This window comes from Panthera uncia, chromosome E3, assembly GCF_023721935.1.
Source record: "Panthera uncia isolate 11264 chromosome E3, Puncia_PCG_1.0, whole genome shotgun sequence".
In the NCBI taxonomy this organism is placed as follows: domain Eukaryota; kingdom Metazoa; phylum Chordata; class Mammalia; order Carnivora; family Felidae; genus Panthera; species Panthera uncia.
Window position 1 is genome coordinate 23,475,651 of NC_064815.1, and position 22,403 is coordinate 23,498,053.

The 22,403-nt window shown below is 53.3% G+C and overlaps 1 protein-coding gene across 2 annotated transcripts in view; it reads right to left on the reverse strand.

Annotated features, from left to right (window-relative positions):
* RCC1L (RCC1 like) overlaps positions 1-22,403 on the reverse strand; it is a 35,123-nt gene continuing 12,720 nt past the window's right edge. Inside the window, exons 7-11 of one of the 2 annotated variants that reach the window (XM_049638762.1) lie at positions 14,372-14,553; positions 9,982-10,069; positions 8,956-9,129; positions 6,847-6,932; positions 723-885 (exon numbers count right to left, since the gene is read on the reverse strand). In XM_049638762.1, the coding sequence (XP_049494719.1) occupies positions 808-885; positions 6,847-6,932; positions 8,956-9,129; positions 9,982-10,069; positions 14,372-14,553 (608 nt within the window). In that variant the 3' untranslated portion in view covers positions 723-807. Of the gene's footprint in view, positions 886-6,846; positions 6,933-8,955; positions 9,130-9,981; positions 10,070-14,371; positions 14,554-22,403 lie in introns of both variants that reach the window. The other variant, XM_049638761.1, reaches the window with a different exon arrangement.

A 22,403-nucleotide genomic window follows, 5' to 3' on the forward strand; every position in this document is an offset into this window, starting at 1 on the left:
TAAAAAGGCAGAAAATAGGCTTTATTGCAAAAGAGAGTTCTAAAAGAAGTTTTAAGCAAGAGGACAGGTTATGTTACTCCTTCTGAGCCTCTTCCCCGGGGCCGGCCCTCCCGCCAGGTTCCGCGGGGCGTGTTCAGTGCCCCAAGAATCGGGCCTCGCTCTTCCTCCTGCGGGGGCTCCTCGGCTTTCCCCACCAGACGGGGAGAATGGTTAGGAGGCTCCTGACGGCCGTGGGCCGTGCGTGCCGCCTGGGGCCCACCGGTACTCTCAAGGGACTGCGGCTCGTGTCCCAGCGCGAGCCGGCCGCGGGGCAGCAGAGTCGGGTGACTGGCCGAGGCCACAGCCCGACTCCCTGGGTCAGGCCGGGGCTCGCGCTGGGGTCCACGCGCCAACCGTGAGCTCGGCCGTGGTCAGAAGGTCACAGAAGCCCTGCCGGGGCCCCGATCCCCCTTTACGATCAAACATGCTGTGGAGCTAAGCTTTCCTCGGACCCGCCTCTCCGGCCAGAGATGACCCTGGGAGCCGTCGTGTGTTCCCCGGAAAGAGCGGAGACGTGTGGATTACCCTCGCCCTGCCAGGGCCGCGCGGCCTGGGACTCGTCTCACTGGAGCTCGGCCTGGTGAACGTGGCAGGTCTCACCCGCAGCCAGAGGGACTGAATCGTGGGACTTCTTCAGTACGCTCCTGCTAAGGGCACCGGGAGAGCGTGTCACCCTTCACGAAGGGCCCCGATCCCCTCTGACCCCCTGCTGAGCAGTCCAAGTGGCTCTGAGGCCGGGTCCGGGCTCGAGCCGGTCAGGAAGCAGCATCAGATAAACGACTTGGCCAGAGTCACCATGTGATCCACACCACAAGCCACATCCACGGGCTCCCCGGGCATCGTCACCTGCAAAACAGGACCCAGCACACGGTGAGGGGACAGGGCCGGCTGGGAGGCGGACGGGCTTGGAGGAGGCCCAACCTGGGCCTGACCCCTGGCTCTGCCTCTTGGTAGGTGACTTACCCTCCCGGAGCCTCGGCTCCCCACCCTGCAAATGGGGGTGCTTCTACCTAGCCGGCAGGCGTGTTAAGACGAATAAATGCGACCACCGTGGAAAGAGCCATCCCGACGTCCCACCCGGCCGATGGCAGACGGGACTCTTCATGCCCACCGTCAGAGAGGCTGCTAGAACATGCCTACTCCCCCAAGTATGACCCTGCCAGAGGTTAACACCTGCTCTCACGCCAGGTGCTTGCTGGCCATCCCTAGGGGTCACCACCACGGGTCACTGGGGCAGCTCAAGAAGCCCCTTCTCCTGCAGCCAGGTCCACTTTGGGAAGGAGGCTCCCGGGCCGGCGTCTTCACCCGAGTTAGCTGCCAGCCTCATTCCCAGGTCGGCCGTTTCCCAGATGACAGGCACCCTCGAGGGGTGTCCCCCGTGTGTCAGACGGTGCCAGAGGCCTCGCCGGCAGTCCCATCGGCACTGCCCACCTGCGCTGACATTTCACCGCACGCAGTCCAACCGGCGAGGTGACATCAGGCTGCCGTGGAGGCTCTGGCCTGCTCGCCTTCAAAAGACCTCTCACTGGGGGCGCCTGGGCGGCTCAGTCGGGTAGGCGCCCGACTCAGGATTTCGGCTCAGGTCATGATCTCGTGGTTCGTGAGCTCGAGCCCCGTGTCGGGCTCTGTGCTGACAGCGTGGAGCCTGCTTGGGATTCATTCTTTCTTTCTTTCTTTCTTTCTTTCTTTCTCTCTCTCTCTCTCTCTCTCTCCCTCCCTCCCTCCCTCCCTCCCTCCCTCCCGTGCTTGTACTGTGTTGGTCTCTCTCAGGATAAATAAATAAACTTAGAAAAGAATTTTAAAAATAAAATAAAATGACTCTCGTTGTCCTACAGGCCTTGGAAGTGACCACCCCAACCAGCTCCGGGTAGGCCCACAACTCAAGGATTGGCACGTCCCCATAGCCAAGCCCGTTCTCCAGAAGAGGGGCACTTTTCTTCCTCCTGTGACAATATTATTATCATTATTTTCAAGAGGTGAGCCACTCTCATGGCTCCCCCATAGAATGACATTCAGTGAAAAAGAACGAAAAGGCATTAGATACCTTTTTTCCCCCTGATTTTATTTTTAAGTAATCGCTACGCCCAGTGTGGGGCTTGAACTCACAACCCTAAACTCAAGAGTCGCACGCTCTTCCTACTGAGCCAGCCAGGCACCCTGGTATTAAATACCTTTTGGACGTTTATCAAATGTTCGTTTATTTTGAGAGGGAGGGAGAGAGAGAGCGAGAGAGCGAGAGAGCATGTGCACGTGGGGGAGGGGCAGAGAGAGAGGGAGAGAGAGGATCCCAAGCAGGCTCCACACTGTCAGCAAAGAGCCTGACGCGGGACTCGAACTCACGAACCGTGAGATCACACCCTGAGCCGAAATCAAGAGTCGGATGCTTCCCCGACCGAGCCCCCCAGGCGCCCCCTAAATATGTCTCAGTCCCACCCTGTCAGCATCTCCCCCTTTATTCCCACCTTCCCTCGGAACTGGATTTTTAACTGGTTCCATGGCCTTCCAGACAGGATGCTGCTGCCTCCGACCCGATCCAAATGCTGCCACCCTCCGCCGATGGCAAGCGCTCCGCCAGGCAGCGTGACAGCTGGAAAGGGGGTCCGTAGCAGCCTGTGGAGTTTACTGAGCATAAGAGGGGGAAAGGGCTCCCCCAGATGGCCTGGCCTAAAAGCCCAGAGGCAGCAGAGCCTGCTGCCTTCCGTGTGGGGTGGCAAGTCCATTAGGGGCTCCTGGCCGGCAGGCAAATGGATGCAAGTGATTGAGTCCTGTTACCTGCCCCTCCCTCCCCAAACAAACGTCTTCGGCGACACCCATCACAGAAATCACTGAGCACACTGAGCAGCGCCCCCGGCTCATCGCAAAGGCACAGAGGTGCAGAAAGCAGGCCAGGCTGGCCACAGAGGCAGAAGAAAACAGGTTGCCTCTGGGGTGACTGGGCCCAGACGAACTCCTAGCAACCTTCCTGGGCCATTAGAGCGCATTTTGTTGACCTTTCCCGGGGAGGGTGCCGCCCTCGGCACTAATGTGTCCCCGGCCCCGGGCGCTCTGGCCATTAGGGCCCCGGAGCAGAGCAAACCACCTGGCCCTGGTCTACCGGCTCGGAGGCTGGTCGGGGCTAGGGCTGGCCTCTGAGCCCCTTCTGGGGAGCAGCGGGGTTCCTGTGGTTCCCGCTCCCCCTGGCACGTGGGGGCTCCGTCTCTCATGGCCTCTGAACAGCGTCCGAGGGGAGATTGCCCCCGGCCGTGTGCTCTGTGTCTTCAACGAGGTTGAAGTTCCTAGTCTAAATCACTTTATGCTCACGACAGAATTACTGCAAAGGGAAACAGTTCCAAAAACTGAACCTACATCTGACCTGAAGGTTTGAGCAGAATCCTTCAGGAACATTCCTCTTCACGACGACAGGTGGTAAGACAAACATCCACGGGACAAAGGCAGGGGACTCAGAGGGAACACGGAGCTGGGCTCCCGGCTGCTCCCCAACTTGGCTGCGTCTGCCAGGTCGTTTGTGGCACCAAGAGGTCAGCTCCCCCAGACACCATCCTGGGGCCCAGGGCCCATCTGCCAGCCTGTGTGCCCCAACCCAACCCGGTCCTGACCCGAGGGGCACAGGGCGGGGGGCGGTGCTGCCTGCACACAGAGCCCCAAGTTCGGGTCGCAGCCCCTGCTTCTGAGTGGCCATGAGACGGGGCAGCCCCCTTGACCCCTGAAGTCAGTGAGCCCGGCTGCAGGCTGGTGGGGGTTGGGGGTGGCTTCAGGGGGTCCTGAGGCTGAGGGAGAACAGCAAGGTGCCCAGCACGCCGGAGAGCTGTCCCCTCAGGCAGGCAGCGACGCTGGCCTGGAAGGCCACACTGCCGGATGGGTGGGGCGCGTGCCCCAGTGGCCTGTTCCCACGCCCACGGTGCCGCCATACAGGTCGGAGGGTCCCGTAAAGACCTGGACGGTGAGTCCCCGCCTCTCCCCACCGCTGGGGACCTCCAGCTCCAGCCCCGGGCCCTCCCAGAGGGCGGCACGGAGAAGAGACCACTGTCTCCAAGTCAGACACATCGGAGTCTGAATCCGGGCCCTGCTGCTTCCTGGATGAGCGGCCCTGAAGACGTCACTGACCCTCCCTGAGCTCTGAGTGTCAGTGGGCGGCAGGAAAACCTCCCGGAAAGCTTCCGGAAGGAGAGGGTTTTGAATCGGGTGGCTCTGCGGTCACTCCCTGGGCCTTCGCACTGTCGGGGAAGGCCGGGCTCTGGGAGCCCAACAGCAACAGACTCAGTGCCATTGTAGGAGCTACAAATAAGGCTTTACTGGTTTTCCTCCCTTCTTGGAATGCTTTTATTTTCTTTTTAATATGTTTATTTATTTTGAAAGAGAGAGCACGAGCAGGGGAGGGGCAGAGAGAGAGGGAGACAGAGAATCCCAAGCAGGCTCCGTGCTGTCGACACAGAGCCCGATGCAGGGCTCGATCTCACGAACCATGAGATCATGACCTGAGCTGAAATCAAGAGTCGGACGCTTAACCGACGGAGCCACCCAGACGCCCCGACCTTCTTGGAATACTTTTAAATGAATGAACAGTCCCCCCCCCTCCCGAAGATTAGTAAGAAAACACAGTTTTTAAAATAAAAGTCGCCTGTAATTTAAAAGACAGTGAATGCTGGGGTGCCTGGCTGACTGTACAGAGCCTGCTTGGGATTCTCTGTCTCTCCTCTCTGCCCTTTCCTCACACACACACTCTCTCTCAAAAATAAGTAAACGTTTAAAAAAAAGAAGCGAGTGCAACTGAACAGACTAGAGTGAGGTCCGACTGCCAATAAGAGGCTGATCTGATCTTGAAGGAATCCAGCCCCGCTGACCCCAAACCCGGTTCCTGCCACGGCCCTCCCCAGAGCCCAGCCCGACACAGAGCACGGGAGGGGCCAGGCCCCCAGCACCACCCTCCACAGTGCTCTCCTTCGCCGGCCCTCCCGAACCTGCAAACACGCAGGGCTCGGAACACGTGCCAGGGGAGGACGACGGTCTGGCAGCCATCAGGGGGACAGCCCGGGGCGTCCCCTCCCCAACCACGCGGGTGCCCCACTGGCTGAGTAGGGAGTCCGTGGAGGCGGCTCCGGTCTGAACAGCAGGTGGCCCCGGGCCCCGGAAGCCTGCTGATTCCAGCTCCCCAACGGATGCCAGAGCCCAGCCATTTTTCGCTGGTATGGCGATCAGATTTGCAGTCTTACCTCGTGGTGGACCGTCACTCCGATGCGGAGGACAGGAGGGCAGGTGGGGAGTCACGCCGGTCATACATCCAAACACCCGGCTGCTCTACCGCGTCCCCAGCTTCCCCTCGGAGTGAAGGCAAGCGGGGCCTCTACCTTATCGATGCTCGCATCACCTGGCCTGCCACCCGCTGGCCACAACCGGCTGTCCACTCCTCCCACGTCACGGGAATCCCAGGCTCAGGGGAACAGGCGCGTGAGCAATGAGCAGCCTGCAGACAGCTCTGGTGCACAACCATTTGTTCCCAACCAACATCGAGCCTCAATCCTGCCCTGTGTTCTTAGAGACTGCATACATGGTTTTTATAAAGGGGTCAGGGCCTGCCAAGGTCACAGGGGGCCAGGACGGCGGGCAGCCAAGGGAAAGAGCCCCTAAAATGCTCAAGTGCCTCCAAACGTTTTGCAGGGGGATCTGGATGGGCAAATCCTCATTATTTGATTTAAGTTATAAATTCCTTTTGCATTTTTACATGTCGTTTCAAAAAATGCTTTACACAATTTCAAAACCTATTATTTTTTTTAATTTTTAAAAAATGTTTGTTTTTGAGAGAGAGAAAGCATGAGCAGAAGAGGGGCAGAGAGAGAATCTTAAGCAGGTTCCACACCCACTGTGGAGCCCGCCCGACATGGGGCTCGATCCCATGACCCTGGGATCATGACCTGAACCGAAATCAAGAGTCGGACGCTCGGCTGACTGAGCCACCCGGGCGCCCCTCACAACACATGATTAAAATCCAATGTTCACAGAAAATACTTTAAGCCGAGCACACACACACACACACGTGCATACACACACGCTTTCTATGCAGAGCCTGCTGTTTCCGGAAGGGAACATAAGAAACCAGTGCCAGCGGCTGCCTCCGTTATAAGAGATGGGGGGGGGGGGGGGGAGAGTCTCATATTTATAATACCTCTTGCACCATGTACGTTTGTGCTGTTCTCAAAAATACCAACAGCTTTTTCTGTTTTCAGGAGAACTTAGTAAACAACACTGAGATAAACTACAATTTAAGAGAGAACCTTTCTCCCCTTTAATTTTGAAACGAGCCTTTTTTGTGTAATTGCATCCTCCCACTAAGAAAAACTTATTTTTTTCACTCTGCCGGCTGTGGTTAAGGCACTCTGACTATGAAACAGCCCGCTTTCCTCCGAATTCGCTGTCAAACTTTCCTCTGCACAGGCCTCTGGGGACGGCCCCCCGCACAGCACCTTCTTCGTCTCCAATCTCCCCCTCGCGGGGCCCGGCCTGCGCCCACTTCTCTCCCAGGCAGTGGCGCGTCGTCTCCCCGCTCCACGTGCCCACGGCCAGCCTCCCACGAGGCTTCTCCCAGGGCACCGCGGGACCGGAAGCCTCGGCCGGGCGGGCCGCTCACTCGACGGGCCCCAGGACGGAGCCGAGGGCAGCGAGGAGCTGGAGCCGGGCGCCGCTCGGGCTCCTCACCACGGCGCGGCCTCCCCTGAAGCCTCGGGGCGGCGGGGAGCGGGTCCCCGCGCCGCCACCCTGGGGGGGGGGGGGCCTCCCTGTGGGTGTGGCCTGAGCCCGCCCGTGCAGCCTTACCCTCCACGGGAAATACTGGTCTTCCAGGCGACCGATGCCCAGGCACCCTCGGATGTTCTTGCCCCACACAAACAGCTCTCCTCTGTCTGCAAAGAAAGGAAAACGGTAGCTCGGTTGGGGCCAGGCCAAGGGCAAGTCTCCAACAGGGGGAAGGGTCATGAGAACAGGCTTTCTAGGCACCCACAGGGCCCAACGTGAAATCTCAATTTCTCCCAGGCGTTCACGCTTTCCTCTGAAGGGAACAGTTTACCGCCACCAGAACACGGCCAAGCCCAGACCCGCGCTGTGTCCATCACGTGGGAGGCTGGCACACGCGTGGGGCTCTGGCCACAAGCCCACTCTTAAACACACCCCTACTCAAATCTCGAAAGCTGAGCACCCTCAATCCCCGGTCATGCCCTGGCGGAGTGAGGAGTAGGGCGATGTATTCCTTGCCTGGGTTTCTCTCTATCTCGGGAGCATCTGGTTGAGAGCTACAAAGTGACCAGAGCCTCTCTGGGCCAGGTCTTCGTTGTGTGCTGGGAGCTGGGACACAGCAGTGACCGAACACACACACGGTCCCTGTCCTCATGGGGCTGGAGCTAGACACAAACAAATGAGCAGAACTCACTGTAAAAATGCAGGTTTACAAACTGTAAAACGTGCCGTGAAGGAGGACAGACAGGGTGCCGTGGAGGGCGGCCGGGAGACAGAACCCAGACGGGAACTCTGGGAATGCCAACCTGCCCTACGGAGCCCCAGCCCTAGCAGGGCACCGCCCACAGCCCAGCGCTCGCTTTAGACTTCCGTACACATCAGTTTGGGGTGCTCTGTGACACAGAGAAAAGGCTTTGGTCACGGGGACTAGAAGAAAGGCTGCGGAGAAACCGGGACAACAATAATCTGGTCTGATTAAATAAAGAATCCTTTTGTTCCGAGCTGGCAGATCCCCCTGATCCGACCGTCCTCCTTGGTCCTCCGCCCTCAGATGCGATGTGTCCAACAGACCCAGTCAGTCTGGGCCCCCAAAATGTTAGCAGACCTCAGGGTAAACCCAACGCCGACTCCCAGCTGGGCCCGGGGGCAGGGCAGAAACCCAAACTCTGATGCCCCCCCCCCCCCCCCGGCTAGGGACGGTGACCCCCCACGTGGAGAGTGGCCAGGTCTTGGGGGAAATCTAGACGGGGAATTCACCTCAAGGTGACCCACAATGGCCACACGGCACGACCACAAACAGAAAACAGTCGCCCGCAGGCTAACACTCCGTATGGATTTCCGGGCAGGCGACTCTGCACACAGACGCAGAGGCCTGAAAACATCCTGCGAGACACATCTGCACTGCCTCCAGAATCCGTCCACACCGATGCTTACTTGCTGAAAGCAAAATAAGCTTCAAAAAACTCACGTGACTCAGGACGACCCAAACTCACCGTCCCAGCCCAGATGCTTAAAGAAAAAAAGAACATAAACCAGCCAATTCCTAACCGCGAAACGAGAAAAAGGGCTTCTAATTGCAAGGAAACCGCGAGTCTGCTTGAGAATCACAACACGAAACTCAGTTCAGTCTTCCTATTCGACTAACGTGGGCAAACTGAACCAGCAGTCGCTGTGGTTCAAGAGAAGCACGCAAGCTAGAGGGCCACAGAGGAACCGGATGCTTCACGGCCTCGTAGTCTGGCAAACCTGTGCGCAAACCCCGTCTCGCCTCCCCTCGGTCACGCTCCTGCCAGCCCTCCGGGGCACTCGCGCAGACTCACCTCCACAAAACCACAGGAGGGCCGACAGATCTGCCTCTTGCCACCCCACACGACCAGTTCCTAATTACCCGCCGTGGACTCGCCAAACCTCCGCCGGTTTCCGCCGGCATCCCCAACACGCTCGACGGTCCCTCTCCCACCACCGCCTGGGGTCCTCTTGAGAGAACTCACTTTAACGTTAACCCGACCACAAACCAAATGAACCAAAAACACAACTTTGGGATGAAGAGAAGGTACACATCATACGTCCCCAAGCCAAGCAACTCTGGATTAGCCGCTCTCTTTAATTATCCACGCGGAAACATCACCCCACTGCCTGGGGAGACAGCTAAGCTCTGCCCGTCTTTGGGGCCACACGGGCTCGGTCACTTACTGGTAAGGGCGGCAAAGTGGCTGAGGCCGCATCGGATGAGGGAGACTTGGACTTCTGGGTTGAACTCTGTCAGGCCAAAGAGGGTGGGTGGAATCATTTCTGGAAGTGCAGTTTCCACGAGGTTTGGTCCTTTCCCAAGAATTCCGTAGCCCCAGACAAAAACATGTCCTTCTCCTACATTACAGCAAAAACAACGGTCAGTAAGCCAAATCAAGTGCAGCCCGCCCTCATTAGAAATTCAGACTGTACCACCAAGACGCATTATGTCCACATGGATTTTTTTCCCCCTCCTTGCTTGGCAAGAACATACAGACAGATACTTAAAATAATGTTTCTTTTCTCCTCTTTCTAATTCTTGCTTGTGGCAAATGTCTAGCCGGCTAGCCCACCTCAGGATACAAATTCCCCACATCTTGAGGGTCACCTGGATGGGCCCAGTTCATCAATCACGCAGAAGCCCCATGAGCACAGGGGAGGCCCAGAAGGATGGTTTTCCCCACAGTGACACTCTACGTTTCAAACGGATCCGGAGACCAACCCAAGTACACAAAGAGCCTCTGGCCCGATTTCTGCAAGTCTTAGAAATGATTCTTTTCGTCATAAAAGTTTTTAATGCTCCTCAGCGACCCTAGACACTTAATCCCAGGGGCACAGGCCTCGGTATCCAGACCCTACGGCCCTTCTCCTATCTGCCTTTGCCTCCTGGCACAGCCTCGCTGGGAAGGCAGGGCTGAGTCTCTGGCCGAGGCTAAGGGAGCAAGAGAGACAGCTCGGCCCCTCCGGAGGTCTGCTGTAATGGGCCAGAGTGACTGTGCCCGTCGCTGTCCATCTGTCCACATCTGAATCACGACTATTACCTCCTGCCAACAAGTCAAGCTCTCCCTCTAGTAACTGAGCCCAGTCTAGCTGGACCTTCCCAGGGCCACGCTGCCCCCCCTCCCTCCCTCAGGCTAAGGTCTGTGGCTGTAACGCCAACGGACACTGACCCTTCTCCCGCCCAACCCGCTGGCCGTAGGAGGGTCTCACCATTTAACACCGCACAGCCTGTGCCACCGCACGCGGCCTGCTTCACCCTGCCCACTCCTGAGAAGGGCAAGCACCGGGGCACGTTCACCTGAAGCAGAGCAAGAACCACACTGTTAGGAAGGCAAACTCGGGAATGTTCCGTCTTGTGGACAAAGCACGGAAGTCCCGGTTTGTTCATTCAATCTACAGATACTTCCTGAACATCCAGGATAAACTAAACATCTAACTGGGCACTGGGAACTCGACAGGGAACAGGAGACTCGGGCCCTCTCTCAGAACGGAGTCTGGTGGAGAAAGCAGAAGCCGGTCAAAATTAACATGAAATTAATCTGCGCTGAGGAGAGTCCAGGGTCTCTGAACGTCGGGGAACCTGATCTAGTTTGGGGGTAGGAGCGGTCAGGGAAGCACCAGGAAGGCTTCATTTGATCCTGTGACCTGAAGGATGAGCAGAGCCAACCAGGCAAGGGGAGAGAGGACATCCCAAGGAGTGGAGATGGCACGTGCACAGGACACCTTCGGGGAGTCTGAACAAGGTTGCAGTGGCTGAGCAGACGGGGGAGGGGGGATACGGAGCATGAGCTGGCGAGGAAGGAGGCCAGATCGGCAGGCCCGTAGGCCACAGTAAGGAGCTGGTCTCTATCCTGAGCACAATGGGGAGCCAGCAAGGGTTCTGGGTAGAGAGGCGATGTCAGGGGACGTGGGAGCCAGTGGAGGACCGGGATGTGGGGGATGTGCCTGCATTCCCTGGTGGATGTACCCAACTCACAGCGCCCAGGGACGGCCGAGTGGAAATGGCAGGTGACGCTCACAGATGCGTGACCCTGAAGAACAGTGTGGGCCCAACGTGTGAGCTGGGGAGTCACTGGCACACTGCTGGTAACTGCAGCCACGGGTGCGGGTGAGACCTCTGAAGGGACCAGACACAAGGAGAGGACCTCCAACGTGTAAAGCCCGGCACAGGAGGAGCACCAGAAAACGAGGCCAAGAAGAAACAAAGAGGGAGTCGGGAGGGTACTTAGGAGTCATTAGGGGGCCCAGGGAGGAGTGTTTTAACAGACAGTCAACAGCTCATGATCAGGGTCAAATGCTGCTGCGAGGTCAAGATGGATAAAGGCTGGGATATGTTCTCCAGAGTCTTGGCTATTATGTGAGCAACATGAAGGCCCTGGTAGCCCAGTGAGAGGCTCTCTGCCAAGTGAGAAGGGTGGAAGCCAAGTGGAATGGACTGAGGAGTGAGGAGAGGGAGACAAGAAGTGAATGTGGCTCTGAGAGTTGGCCCTAGAAGTGGAGGCAAGGGTGGGTGGAGATAAGGGGTGAGGGGTGGGGGGGAGTAAAGATGGGGGAAGGGGCAGGGTGGGTAGAGATGGGGGAGGGGTGGGGGTGGTTAGAGATGGGGGAAGGGTGGGGGGGGGACAGACGGCGGCGGGGGATGAGGGGGGGGGGGGGGGGGGGGGGCAGGGGGGGGGGGGGGCAGGACTGGGTGGAGACCAGGAAACCCACACAGGGCTTCTACAGACAAAGGCCACAGGGGGTCAGGGGTAAGGATGGCTGGGGAGGGACCAGTGGAGAAGGGGAGGTTGAAGCTATGGGGAAGAAGGCCCAGTAGGTGGAGCAAAGCTCCTGAGAAGGCGGGAGGAGACAGGACCCGGGGCCCAGGGCGGGAGGTGCCTTCCCCCAGCCCTGCCCCCTGCTACAGAAGGGGTGGGCCTGGCTGGAGTGTAAAGGGCTCGGCATGGGAAACTGGGGGCACTCCCATCTGACAGCACGTGTTCTCTCTACTAATCGGGGGCCAGACATGACACGAGGGTCGGGGGTTTAGAGGATGAGGTGCTGCCCACTTAGCTCTCCAGCAGGACTTGGTGTTGGTGCCTCCACCGAGGCCGAACCCCGGAAAGACAGACCTGAAGTGCTTCAGTGGCGGCCACGAATCTTTACGGAGGTACTTTTAGATGCGGACAGCTGGAGGCTGACAACCCCTCAGTTGACTCAGAAGGAACAGGCGGCCTCACTGATCCAGAAAGCGCCTGCCTGGACGAGGCGAGGCGGTCAGAGGGTCTCTACCTGCCCGTGCTCTGGCACGACGCGCTCGGCAGATGCCGAGGAACACGCCGGCACAGGGCCTCTGGGAACACCCCGCTGCCGTCACCGACAGGACGAGGCTCAGGCCACGGTTAGAGTCGGGCCGCGGTGGGCTGCTTCCAAGACCCACGCCCCCCGCCCCCGCCACGCACACCCGAGTGTAACGCTGCCCTCGTGTGGGGCTGGACCCCCTGACTGGCTTCCGACGAGCAGAGTACCGGGGAAAGCAAGGCGAGGCCACTGCCAAGACTAAATTACGAAACGCTGGCTTCTGTCTCACCGGCACTCTCTCGCCCTCTCCTTTGCCTGCTCTGATGAAGGCAGCTGCCATGTTGGGAGCTGCTACACGGAGAAGCCAGGGACCAAGGGAGCCTTGGCCGACAGTCAGTAGCTGGCTAGCCACCAGCAAGCAACTGGGGCCCCAGTCCAACAGCCCACGAGGATCCGCACCCTGCCGACAAGCACCGGGGTGGTCCTGGGAGCGGGGCTTTCGCCCGCGGAACCCTACGATGCCTGCAGCCTTTGGGGGACCAGGGCCAGAAGACCCGGCTAAGCCACCCCTGGATTCCTGACCCACAGAAACTGTGAGGTAATGAATGCGTGTTGCTTTAAACCCCTAAGTCTGGGGTTTAAACTAAGTTGGGGTTTAAACATATGGCTGATATGCAGCGATAACAATGCCACGACGCCGGACGTGTCCCCCACAGGAAGGCCGCGGGAGCCATTTTTCTCAGGACCGGTAGCAGGAAGTGCAACACTCTTCCCGAAAACAGCATTTGTTTGTCTTATAGAAACAGAGAATCATTTACATGGGTACGTTTTCTTCTCTGCTTTGGCTACTAGGAAGCTCAGAACCAAACCTGCAACTGCTTCTAGCCACTGTGTCGGACCCCAGGGAACGCGTTCTCATCTTCTTCACTGGCTTTTAGTTTCTCTCCGTGCTGATCTCTTTATCAATATACATTTAAAACCCTCTGTACCTTGTCAGCAATTTGGTGGTATTAAGGAATAACGTATGTTTTTAAAATAGTCCTTATCTTTTTTTTTTTCAGTTTATTTATTTTGAGAGATAGACAGTAAGGCACAGACAGAGAGGGAAAGAGAGAATCCCAAACAGGATCCACACCTAGCATGGAGCCCGACGCGGCACTCGACCTCACGACCTCGAGATCATGATCTGAGCCAAAATCGAGAGTCAGACGCTTAACGGACTAAGCCACTCAGGCACCCCAGTCCTTATCTTTTAGAAATATGTATGGAGACTCTTATGGATAAAACATGACGTCTGACCCGAGCCTAGGTGGCTCAGTCGGTTAAGCGTCCAACCCTGGGTTTCGCCTCAGTTCACGATCTCATGGTTTGTGGAGTTTGAGCCCTGCCTCGGGCTCTGGGCTGACGGTGCAGAGCCTGCTTGGGATTCTCGGTCTCCCTCTGCCACACTCGCTCTCAAAAATAAATAAGTAAACTTAAAATATATACACAGACCTGGGATTTAATCCCAGGAATAATCCAGGGCAGAGGAGCAGATGGCAACAAACACTGGCCATTAGGGCATGGGGCTTTTGGCGGGGGGGGGGGGAGGCGGCAGGTAATGAAACTGTTCTGGAATTAGCCCACTGCACAACCTGTGACTCCGCTAAAACCCACCAAATTCTACACTTGAAAATGGTGAATTATATGTTTTCTTCTTTTTAAATGGGCCGTTAGTTGGTAATCGTTGAACACGGCTGAGAGATACATAGAGATTAATCATGCAGGGAGCTCTACTTTTGGTTCTTATTTGCAATTTCCCTTCACGTTTGAAATCCTGCCGTACTGTACTGACCGCGGGTGACTCCCTTCAGTGAGGAGGAGGGCGCGGTGACCGGAGAGGCCACGGGCAGTGGCTTCTGAAGTACTGTGAGTGTCCCACTGCTTGCGGCGAGGGGGCGGGGGACACAGACGTCCTCATCCAGGTGCAGACTCGGGATCTGCACCCTTTTGGGGCACTCATGTTACACTGCAATAAAAAAGCACAGGGCGACCCCACGGGAATGACATGAACAGCCTCGTACCCCTCGTGAGACGGGGTACACGGCCACACCTATCAGCCTGCTCTAGACCAGGACTATCGCATCAAAGGGTTGATAACGATGGCTTTGAACCCACGCTTTCTTTCCGGACTCCAACGAGATGGCCAAGGAGAGGCGGTCTTACAGGTGGCCAGGCCTTCACAGCCTGAAGGCCACACTTTGCTGAAGAACTTCTTATAAACACCCTTAACGCTTCGTCGTCTCCAAATCCCCCAGCCCGGCCGTAAGCGACCGCATACCTGCGTGGAGTCCGTGACAGAGGCCAGCTGCAGGTACTCGGAGTTTCCCCAGCCGAAGAGGCCACCCTCAGCAGACACGGCCAGGCAGCAGTCACCGTAGGTGGCAAGCTGGACGACGTGCACCCCGGCCAGGTCTCCGCCCAGCTTGGTGGGTACGCTGGTGATATTGTAGTGACCCAGACCTAATACAGTGGGGAAGCGTTACTCTCGATTACCGACTCTCGGAACACTTTCGTAGACTTACTACGCGCCAAGCACAGTTTTGAACGCTTAACAAACATCAGCTCGGAAACGAGAATCTGCCTCTGCACTGTCTGCAACTTCCTTCCCCGGGCTCACTCAGTGCAGGATAAACAACGTAACAGTCACTGTTTATTCGTAAAACCCTTGAGACGGAGTCTGATTCACGCGAGAAACCCCTGTGAGACAGAATACCATTACAGTGAGACCAGAAGACCCTATGACAACACACACAAAGAATTCTCAACCAGCGATCTCTAATGTACTGCTGGACTTGTGAGAAGATAGAGGACGTCTCTGAGAGTGTATCCCACCTCAACCCCCCAACATCGCCCCCCAAAATCACAGTAAACCGAAACTGGCAACCTGGCATGGCAGAGGAAAAGACAGGGCTGGCCAGAGGTTATCAGGACGCATATCACTGCCAGCACTGTGATGGCGTTAAGCCCTGGGCAGACCAAGGCAAAATGCACAGCACGGACTCCCGCCTTAAACCAGGCTTCTGTAAATAAACGTTTTTTAAAAACAAAACAAAAACAAAAACACAGGGGTGCCTGGGTAGTTCAGTCTGCTGAGCGTCCGACTTCGGCTCAGGTCATGATCTCACAGTTTGTGGGTTCGAGCCCCGCTCTGGGCTCTGCAGTGACAGCTTTGAGCCTGGAGCCTGCTTCAGATTCTGTGTCTCCCTCTCTCTCTCTCTGCCCTTCACCCACTTGTCCCCCACTCCTCTCTCTCTCAAAAATAAACAAACATTTTTTTAAATAAAAATAGGCCAGGCTTCCGCAAAGGGACCCAGAGCAGCATCAGAATGGCAGCACCCTTTAGCAACAGGTAAAAGCAAATCCGAATCCTCCCTGGAGGAATGCATCTCCAATTAAGGCCCTGAGAATTTCCACCAATTCAATTCAATGAAATATGAGCCCACAGTCAAAACTTACTAAACACATAAGGAAGGATGCCCCTATGAGTCAGAGAGTAAAATGAACCAACAAACTACCAACTGACGGCCTCCAGGTTTCAGACCCTGGGATTATGATGTACAAAATAAAAATAACTCTGTGTGCAATGTTTACGCAAATAAAAGCAGGAATACGAGGCTATCGAAAATGGCCAGGTACATCTGAAAAGGAAGCAATAAGAAATGAAAAAAAAGACAGTTAAAATTCAAAATCCAAACGGATGGACAAAAAGGCAAGCCACCGACTGGGAGAAAACACATACAACACTAGAACTGCAAAGAATACAGATGAGGATAAAGAATTCCTAAAAATCAATAAGCGAAAGACACATAAGTCAACAAATGAGCAAAGAACACCATGTACATTTCAGAGAAGAGAAAATAAGACTGGCTTATAAACGTGTAAAACGGTGGTCACTCTCAAGCAGTTTTTCGGAAAACGAAATTGAAACCTCAATGAAATACGATGTCACACCCACGAGACAGGGAAAAACTTCAAACTGGACAATACCAAGCCCTGACGAGGCAGTGAAATACCACCCTGTGGCCGGGGGTGACTTATTACGACTATTTTGGAAAACAACCGTTTGAAAACAGCTCTAACCCACGACCACTCAAGGCATCTTCACAAGAGAGACGAGAGCTGTGGAACACGTGACCAAGAAGACAGACAGACGGCCCCGGAAGCACTGCTTGACATGTAACAAAAAGTTGTAAACCATCCAAACATCCATCAACACGAAACTGAATAAATGGAGGTATATTCCGTGGTAGGATGTCATCCAGCTATAAAAATGGACTGCATTCAGCAAAGAAGCAGAATACAAAATCAACACAAAGAAATCAACTGCCTTTCTCTACACTAACAACGAGCAATCCAAAAAACAAAATTAAGGGGCGCCTGGGTGGGTCAGTTGGTTACGCCTCTGACTCTTGATTTCGGCTCAGGTCATGATCCCCGGGTCACAGGATTGAGCCGCACAGTCAGCACCTGGGATTCTCTCTCTCCTCTCTCTGCCCCTCTCCCACTTGTGCACGTGCACACATGTGCATTCTCGTTCTCTCTCTCAAACAAATATTCTTAAAAAAAGAAAAAATAATTAAGGAAGACAATTCTATTTACAGTAGCATCCAGAAGAATAAATACTCAGGAATTAACTCAACCAGCGATGTCAAAGACGTGTACAAGGAAAACTATGAAATACTGCTGACGGAAATTAAAGAAGGCATAAATATGTGAAAAGACATCTTATGGGGGCGCCTGGGTGGCGCAGTCGGTTGGGCGTCCGACTTCAGCCAGGTCACGATCTCGCGGTCCGTGAGTTCGAGCCCCGCGTCAGGCTCTGGGCTGATGGCTCGGAGCCTGGAGCCTGTTTCAGATTCTGTGTCTCCCTCTCTCTGACCCTCCCCCGTTCATACTGTGTCTCTCTCTGTCTCAAAAATAAATAAACGTTAAAAAAAAAAAAGACATCTTATGTTCATGGGCTAACAGATCTAATATTGTTAGGACATCATTACTATTCAAAGTGATCTACAGACTCAATGCAATCTCTACCAAAATCCCAATAATGCTTTTTACAGAAATATTTATCCTATTATTCATACGAAATCTCAAAGGACCCTAAATAGCCAAGTGATCTTGGGACGACTCACACTTCCTGATGTCAAAGCTGCAACAGTCCAAACAGGGCGGCAGTGGCATAAAAGACAGACATAGAAACCAATGGAATAGAACAGAGAGCCCAGGAATGAGCCCTTGCGTTTATGATCATGTGATTTTTGACAAGAGTCCCAAGACCGATGGGGAAAGGGTAGCCTTTTCAACAAACGGTGCTAGGAAAACTGGATATCCACCTGCACAGGAATGAAGTTGGACGCCTACCTAACACCACGTACAAAAGTTACCTCCAAATGGATCAAAGACCTACACACAAGAGTGAAAACCATAAAGCTCTTAGGAGAAAAACAAAGGGCGAGAGCTTAACGACACCGGGTTTGACAACGACTTCTTGGAAATGACCCCAAAGGGATAGGCAACAAAAAACAGACAAACCGGACTCACTACCAACAGGGTAAGAAGGCAACCCACGGAATGGCAGAAAACATTTGCAAATCATATATCTGATAAGGGATCAATATCCAGAACATAGAGAGAACTCCTAAAACTCTACACCACCACCAACAAACAAACAAAGAAAACAAAACCCAAAACCCCAAACAACCCAATTAAAAACTGGGCAAAAGGACTGGAACACACGTTTCTCCAAAGAAGACATCCAAATGGCTGCTAAGCCCAGAAAATGATGATCAACATCACTGAACACTAAGGAAATGCAGATCAAAACCATGAGTTATCAATTCACATCCATTAGGACAGCTTCAATCAAACAAAACAAAAATTGAAAGTGGCCACCTGGGGCGCGCGGCTGGCTCGGTCAGTGGAGCGTGTGACTCTTGATCTCGGGGTTGTGAGCTCGAGGCCCACGCTGGGTGTGGGGATTACTTAAAAATAAAAATCTTTCTTTTTTTCATTCTTTTTTTTTTTTTTTTAGTTTAGCTTATTCATTTTGAGAGACAGTGAGCGAGCCAGGGAGGGGCAGAAAGAGAAGGAGAGAGAGAGAATCCCATGCAGGCTCTGCACTGCCGGCACAGAGCCTGATGCAGGGCTCGAACCCATTAACCACGAGACCATGACCTGAGCTGAGATCAAGAGTCGGACGCTTACCCGACTGAGCCACCCAGGCGCCCCTGAAATAGGTCTCAAAAGTCTACGTCTTTAATTGGGTAGTACTCTCACAAGTGTTGATTTTATTACCACGTTTTATAATTTACATTTATGTTGCCTATCGCTATTTTATTTTTTTGTATTTTTTTTAAAGATTTGTAAGTAACCTCTACACCCAACAGGAGGCTCGAACTCACAACCCTGAAGCCAGAAGTCGTATGTTCCACCGAGCCAGCCAGACGGCCCACCTGTTGTTTTTTATTGAGATAAGGTTCCCATGACACAAATTCACCATTTCCACTCTTCTGAAGTGTACAACTCAGCAGTTTTTAGTACATTCACGATGTTGTGCCACCGTCGCCTTTAATGAATTTAAGGACATGTTCGTCACCCAGAAAGAAATCCCCTCCCCGTTAAGCAGTCATTCCTCACTTCCCCCCCTCACCCTCAGCCCTGGAAGCCACTATACTTTCTGTCTCCATGGATTTGCCTCTTCTGGGCACTCCGTATCAATGGAATCCCACAACATGTGAGCTTCTGTGTCTGCCTTCTTTCACTTAACAGCATGTTTTCAAGCTTCGTCCACGTTGTAGCGTGCATTAGGGCTTCGTTCCTTTTTAGGGCTGAATGATATTCCACTGTATGGATATACTACATTTGGGAGCTTGGTTGGGTTAGCCTGACTTTGGTTTGGTCTGGTCTGGAAAAGGCCCAACGCAATTCGTCTCCAATCCTTCCCTGCACCGTCCCCGGGATTCCCCGTGTAGCTGAGCGGGTGAGCGGCGTGTGCGAATCCGGGCTTAGGGGGATCTGAAGTCCGAGTGTGCGACTCTGAGCTCTATGCCCTGGAAGTGCTTCCACAGGGCGCTATATACAGTCTGTATAGCACAGGACTGGCAAAAGGGTATTTGTGTAAATGACACCTGCCACGGGACGGACGTGAGAGCAGGCATTCGGGGTTGGGCCGTGGACAGAGATGAATGAGGCTGTGCTTACTTCTTCTACTGCTGGAATTTTTCCCTGGTGTGTTGGCTTTTTTTTTTTTAATTTATTTTTTGACCCCCCCCCCCCCTTTAAATAAAATGAATGTGTGCCGTTTATCCATTCAACAGCTGATGGACATTTGGGCTGTTTCTACTTTTTGGCTGTCATAAGGAATGTTGCTGTGAACATTTGCGCACAAGTTTTTGTGCAGACAAATGTTTTCATTTCCCGTGGGTCCCCGGCTAGGGGTGGGACTGCTGGGTCAGATGGTAATTCTCTGCTCAACTCTCTGAGCACCGGCCAAACTGTCTTCCACTGCAGCTGCACCATTTGACAATCCCCCCAACAACGTCTGAGGGCGCCAATTTCTCCTAAGCCTTGCCAACGCTTGTTATTTTCTGGGTTCTTTAAATAGTAACCATCCTAATACATGTGAAGTGGTATCTCATTGTGAAACCAATTTGCATTCCCCTAATGACTAATTAATGAGGATCTGTTCCACATGTTTATTGGCCATTTTGTAGATCTTTGGAGAAATGCCTTCACAAAACTTTTGCCACTTTTTTTTTGGGGGGGGGGGGAAGAGCAGGGGGGAGGCAGAGAGGGAGGAAGACAGAATCCCAAGCAGGCTCTTGCACTCGACACGGGGCTCAAACCCACGAACCATGAGACCACGACCTGAGCCGAAATCAAGGGCCAGACGCTTAACCAACTGAGCCACCCAGGTACACTATCTTTTGCCATTTTTGAATTAGGTTGTTTTATCTTGCTATTGGGTTGTGAGAGCTCTTTATATATTCTGGTCCTAGACCCTTATCAAATATACAACTTATGAATATTCCTTCCCATTCCGTGGGTTATTTTTCCACTTTCTTGGTAGCATCCTTTGATGCATAAAACTTTTTCATTTTCGTAAGCCCAATTTACCTATTTTTCCTTTTTGGCTTATGCTTCGGGGATCATATTTAAGAAATTGCTGCCTTGGGGCGCCTGGGTGGCTTAGTCGGTTAAGCGTCTGACTTCGGTTCAGGTCACGATCTCACAGCCTGAGTTCAAGCCCCGCGTCGGGCTCTGTGCTGACAGCTTGGAGCCTGGAGCCTGGAGCCTGCTTCGGATTCTGTGTCTCCGTCTCTCTCTCTGTCCCTCCCCCGCTCGTGCTCCGTCTCTCTCTCACTCTCTCAAGAATAAATCAACATTAAAAAAAAAAAAAAAAAGAAATTGCTACCTAATCTGAGGTCACAAAGAGTATACCCACGTTTTCTTCTAAAAGTTTTACAGTGTTAGCTCTTAAGTGGACTTTGATCCATTTTGAGTTCAAGTTTATTTATTTATTATTTTGAGAGAGCACACATGCGTGCACACATGAGTGGAGGAGGGGCGGAGAGAGAGGGAGAGAAAGGGAGAGAGAGGGAGAGAGAGGACCCCAAGCAAGTTCCACACTGTCAGCACAGAGCCCGATGCAGGGCTCGAATTCACGAACCACAAGATCATGACCTGAACCAAAGTCAGATGCTTAACCGACTGAGCCACCCAGGTGCCCCATTTTGAGTTCATTTTTATAGATGGTGTAAGGCAGAGATTCAGGTTCGTTCTTTGGCATGTATGTAACCAGTTGTCCCAGCACCGTTTGTGAAAGACTTTTCTTTCCCTCACTGAATGGTCGTAGCATTCTTGTCAAAAATAATGGATCATGTAAAGAAACTACGGTATACAGGTACAATGGAATATTACTCAGCCAGAAAAAATAATGACATCTTGCCATTTGCAACAACACGGATGGACTCTGACAGCATTATCCTAAGTGAAATAAGTCAAACAGAGAAAGACAAATACTGTATGGTCTCATATATATGTGGAATGAATGAATGAAAGAGAAAGAAATGGTGAAGGAAAGGCAGACAAACAAGCTCATAGATCCAAGAGAACAGACTGGTGGTTGCCAGAGGTGGGGGTGGGGTGTGAGCAAAGTGGGTAAAGGTAGAAACTTCCAATTATAAAATAAGTAAGTCCTGGGGATGTAATGTACAGCATGACAACTACAGTTAATAATACTGTACTGCAGGGTGCCTGGGAGGTCTGACTCTTGATTTTGGCTCAGGTCATGATCCCAGAGTCATGGGATTGAGTCCCACATTGGGGTTCAGCATGGAACCTGCTTAAGATTCTCTCTCCCTCTGCCCCTCCCCCACTCGTGCTCAAGTGCGCGGGCGCTCTCTCTCTCTCTCTCTCTCTCTCAAAAAATAAAAATAAAAAAGGGCACCTGGGTGGCTCAGTCGGTTGGGCATCTGACTTCATCTCGGGTCATAATCTCACAGTCTGTGGGTTTGGGCCCCGCGTCGGGCTCTGTGCTGACGGCTCGGAGCCTGGAGCCTGAATCGGATTCTGTGTCTCCCTCTCTCTCTGCCCCTGCTCACGCTCTGTCTCTCTCCCTGTCTCTCAAAAATAAATAAACATTAAAAAAAATTTAAATAAGACGAGCACATAAAATCACACCTATGGTATTATTATGATATAAGAGAGATGTACATGCATGAACAATAACTGGAAGAAAACACAAAACAGTGAACAAAGGTGATTTGATGCAGTGGTAGGATGATGGACGATTTACACAACACTGAAGTCCTAAATTTGAAAAACAAAACACACACAAAAAAGAAATAACTCCTGGGGCGCCTGGGTGGCTCGGTCGGTTGGGCGTCCGACTTCGGCTCAGGTCATGATCTCGCGGTCTGTGAATTTGAGTCCCGTGTCGGGCTCTGTGCTGACAGCTCAGAGCCTGGAGCCTGCTTCGGATTCTGTGTCTCCCTCTCTCTCTGCCCCTCCCCTGTTCATGCTCTGTCTCTCTCTGTCTCAAAAATAAATAAACGTTAAAAAAAAAAAAAATTAAAAAAAAAAAAAGAAATAACTCTTAAATGTGAAGGCCCTCCCTTCAGACAAATACCAAAACAAGAAAAGGATTAGATAAGCAGGGTTAATACCTCCCGCCCTTAATCACGTTCTCGTCAAAACAGTTAAATTGAGCTCCCTTTAGATGGCATTTGTGCAGCTGTTTGTTGAGCAGCGGCCGTAACCCTGTCCCCAACCCTTCATGGGTTGTTCGCCGTGGGAGCTGGGGGTGAGGGGAA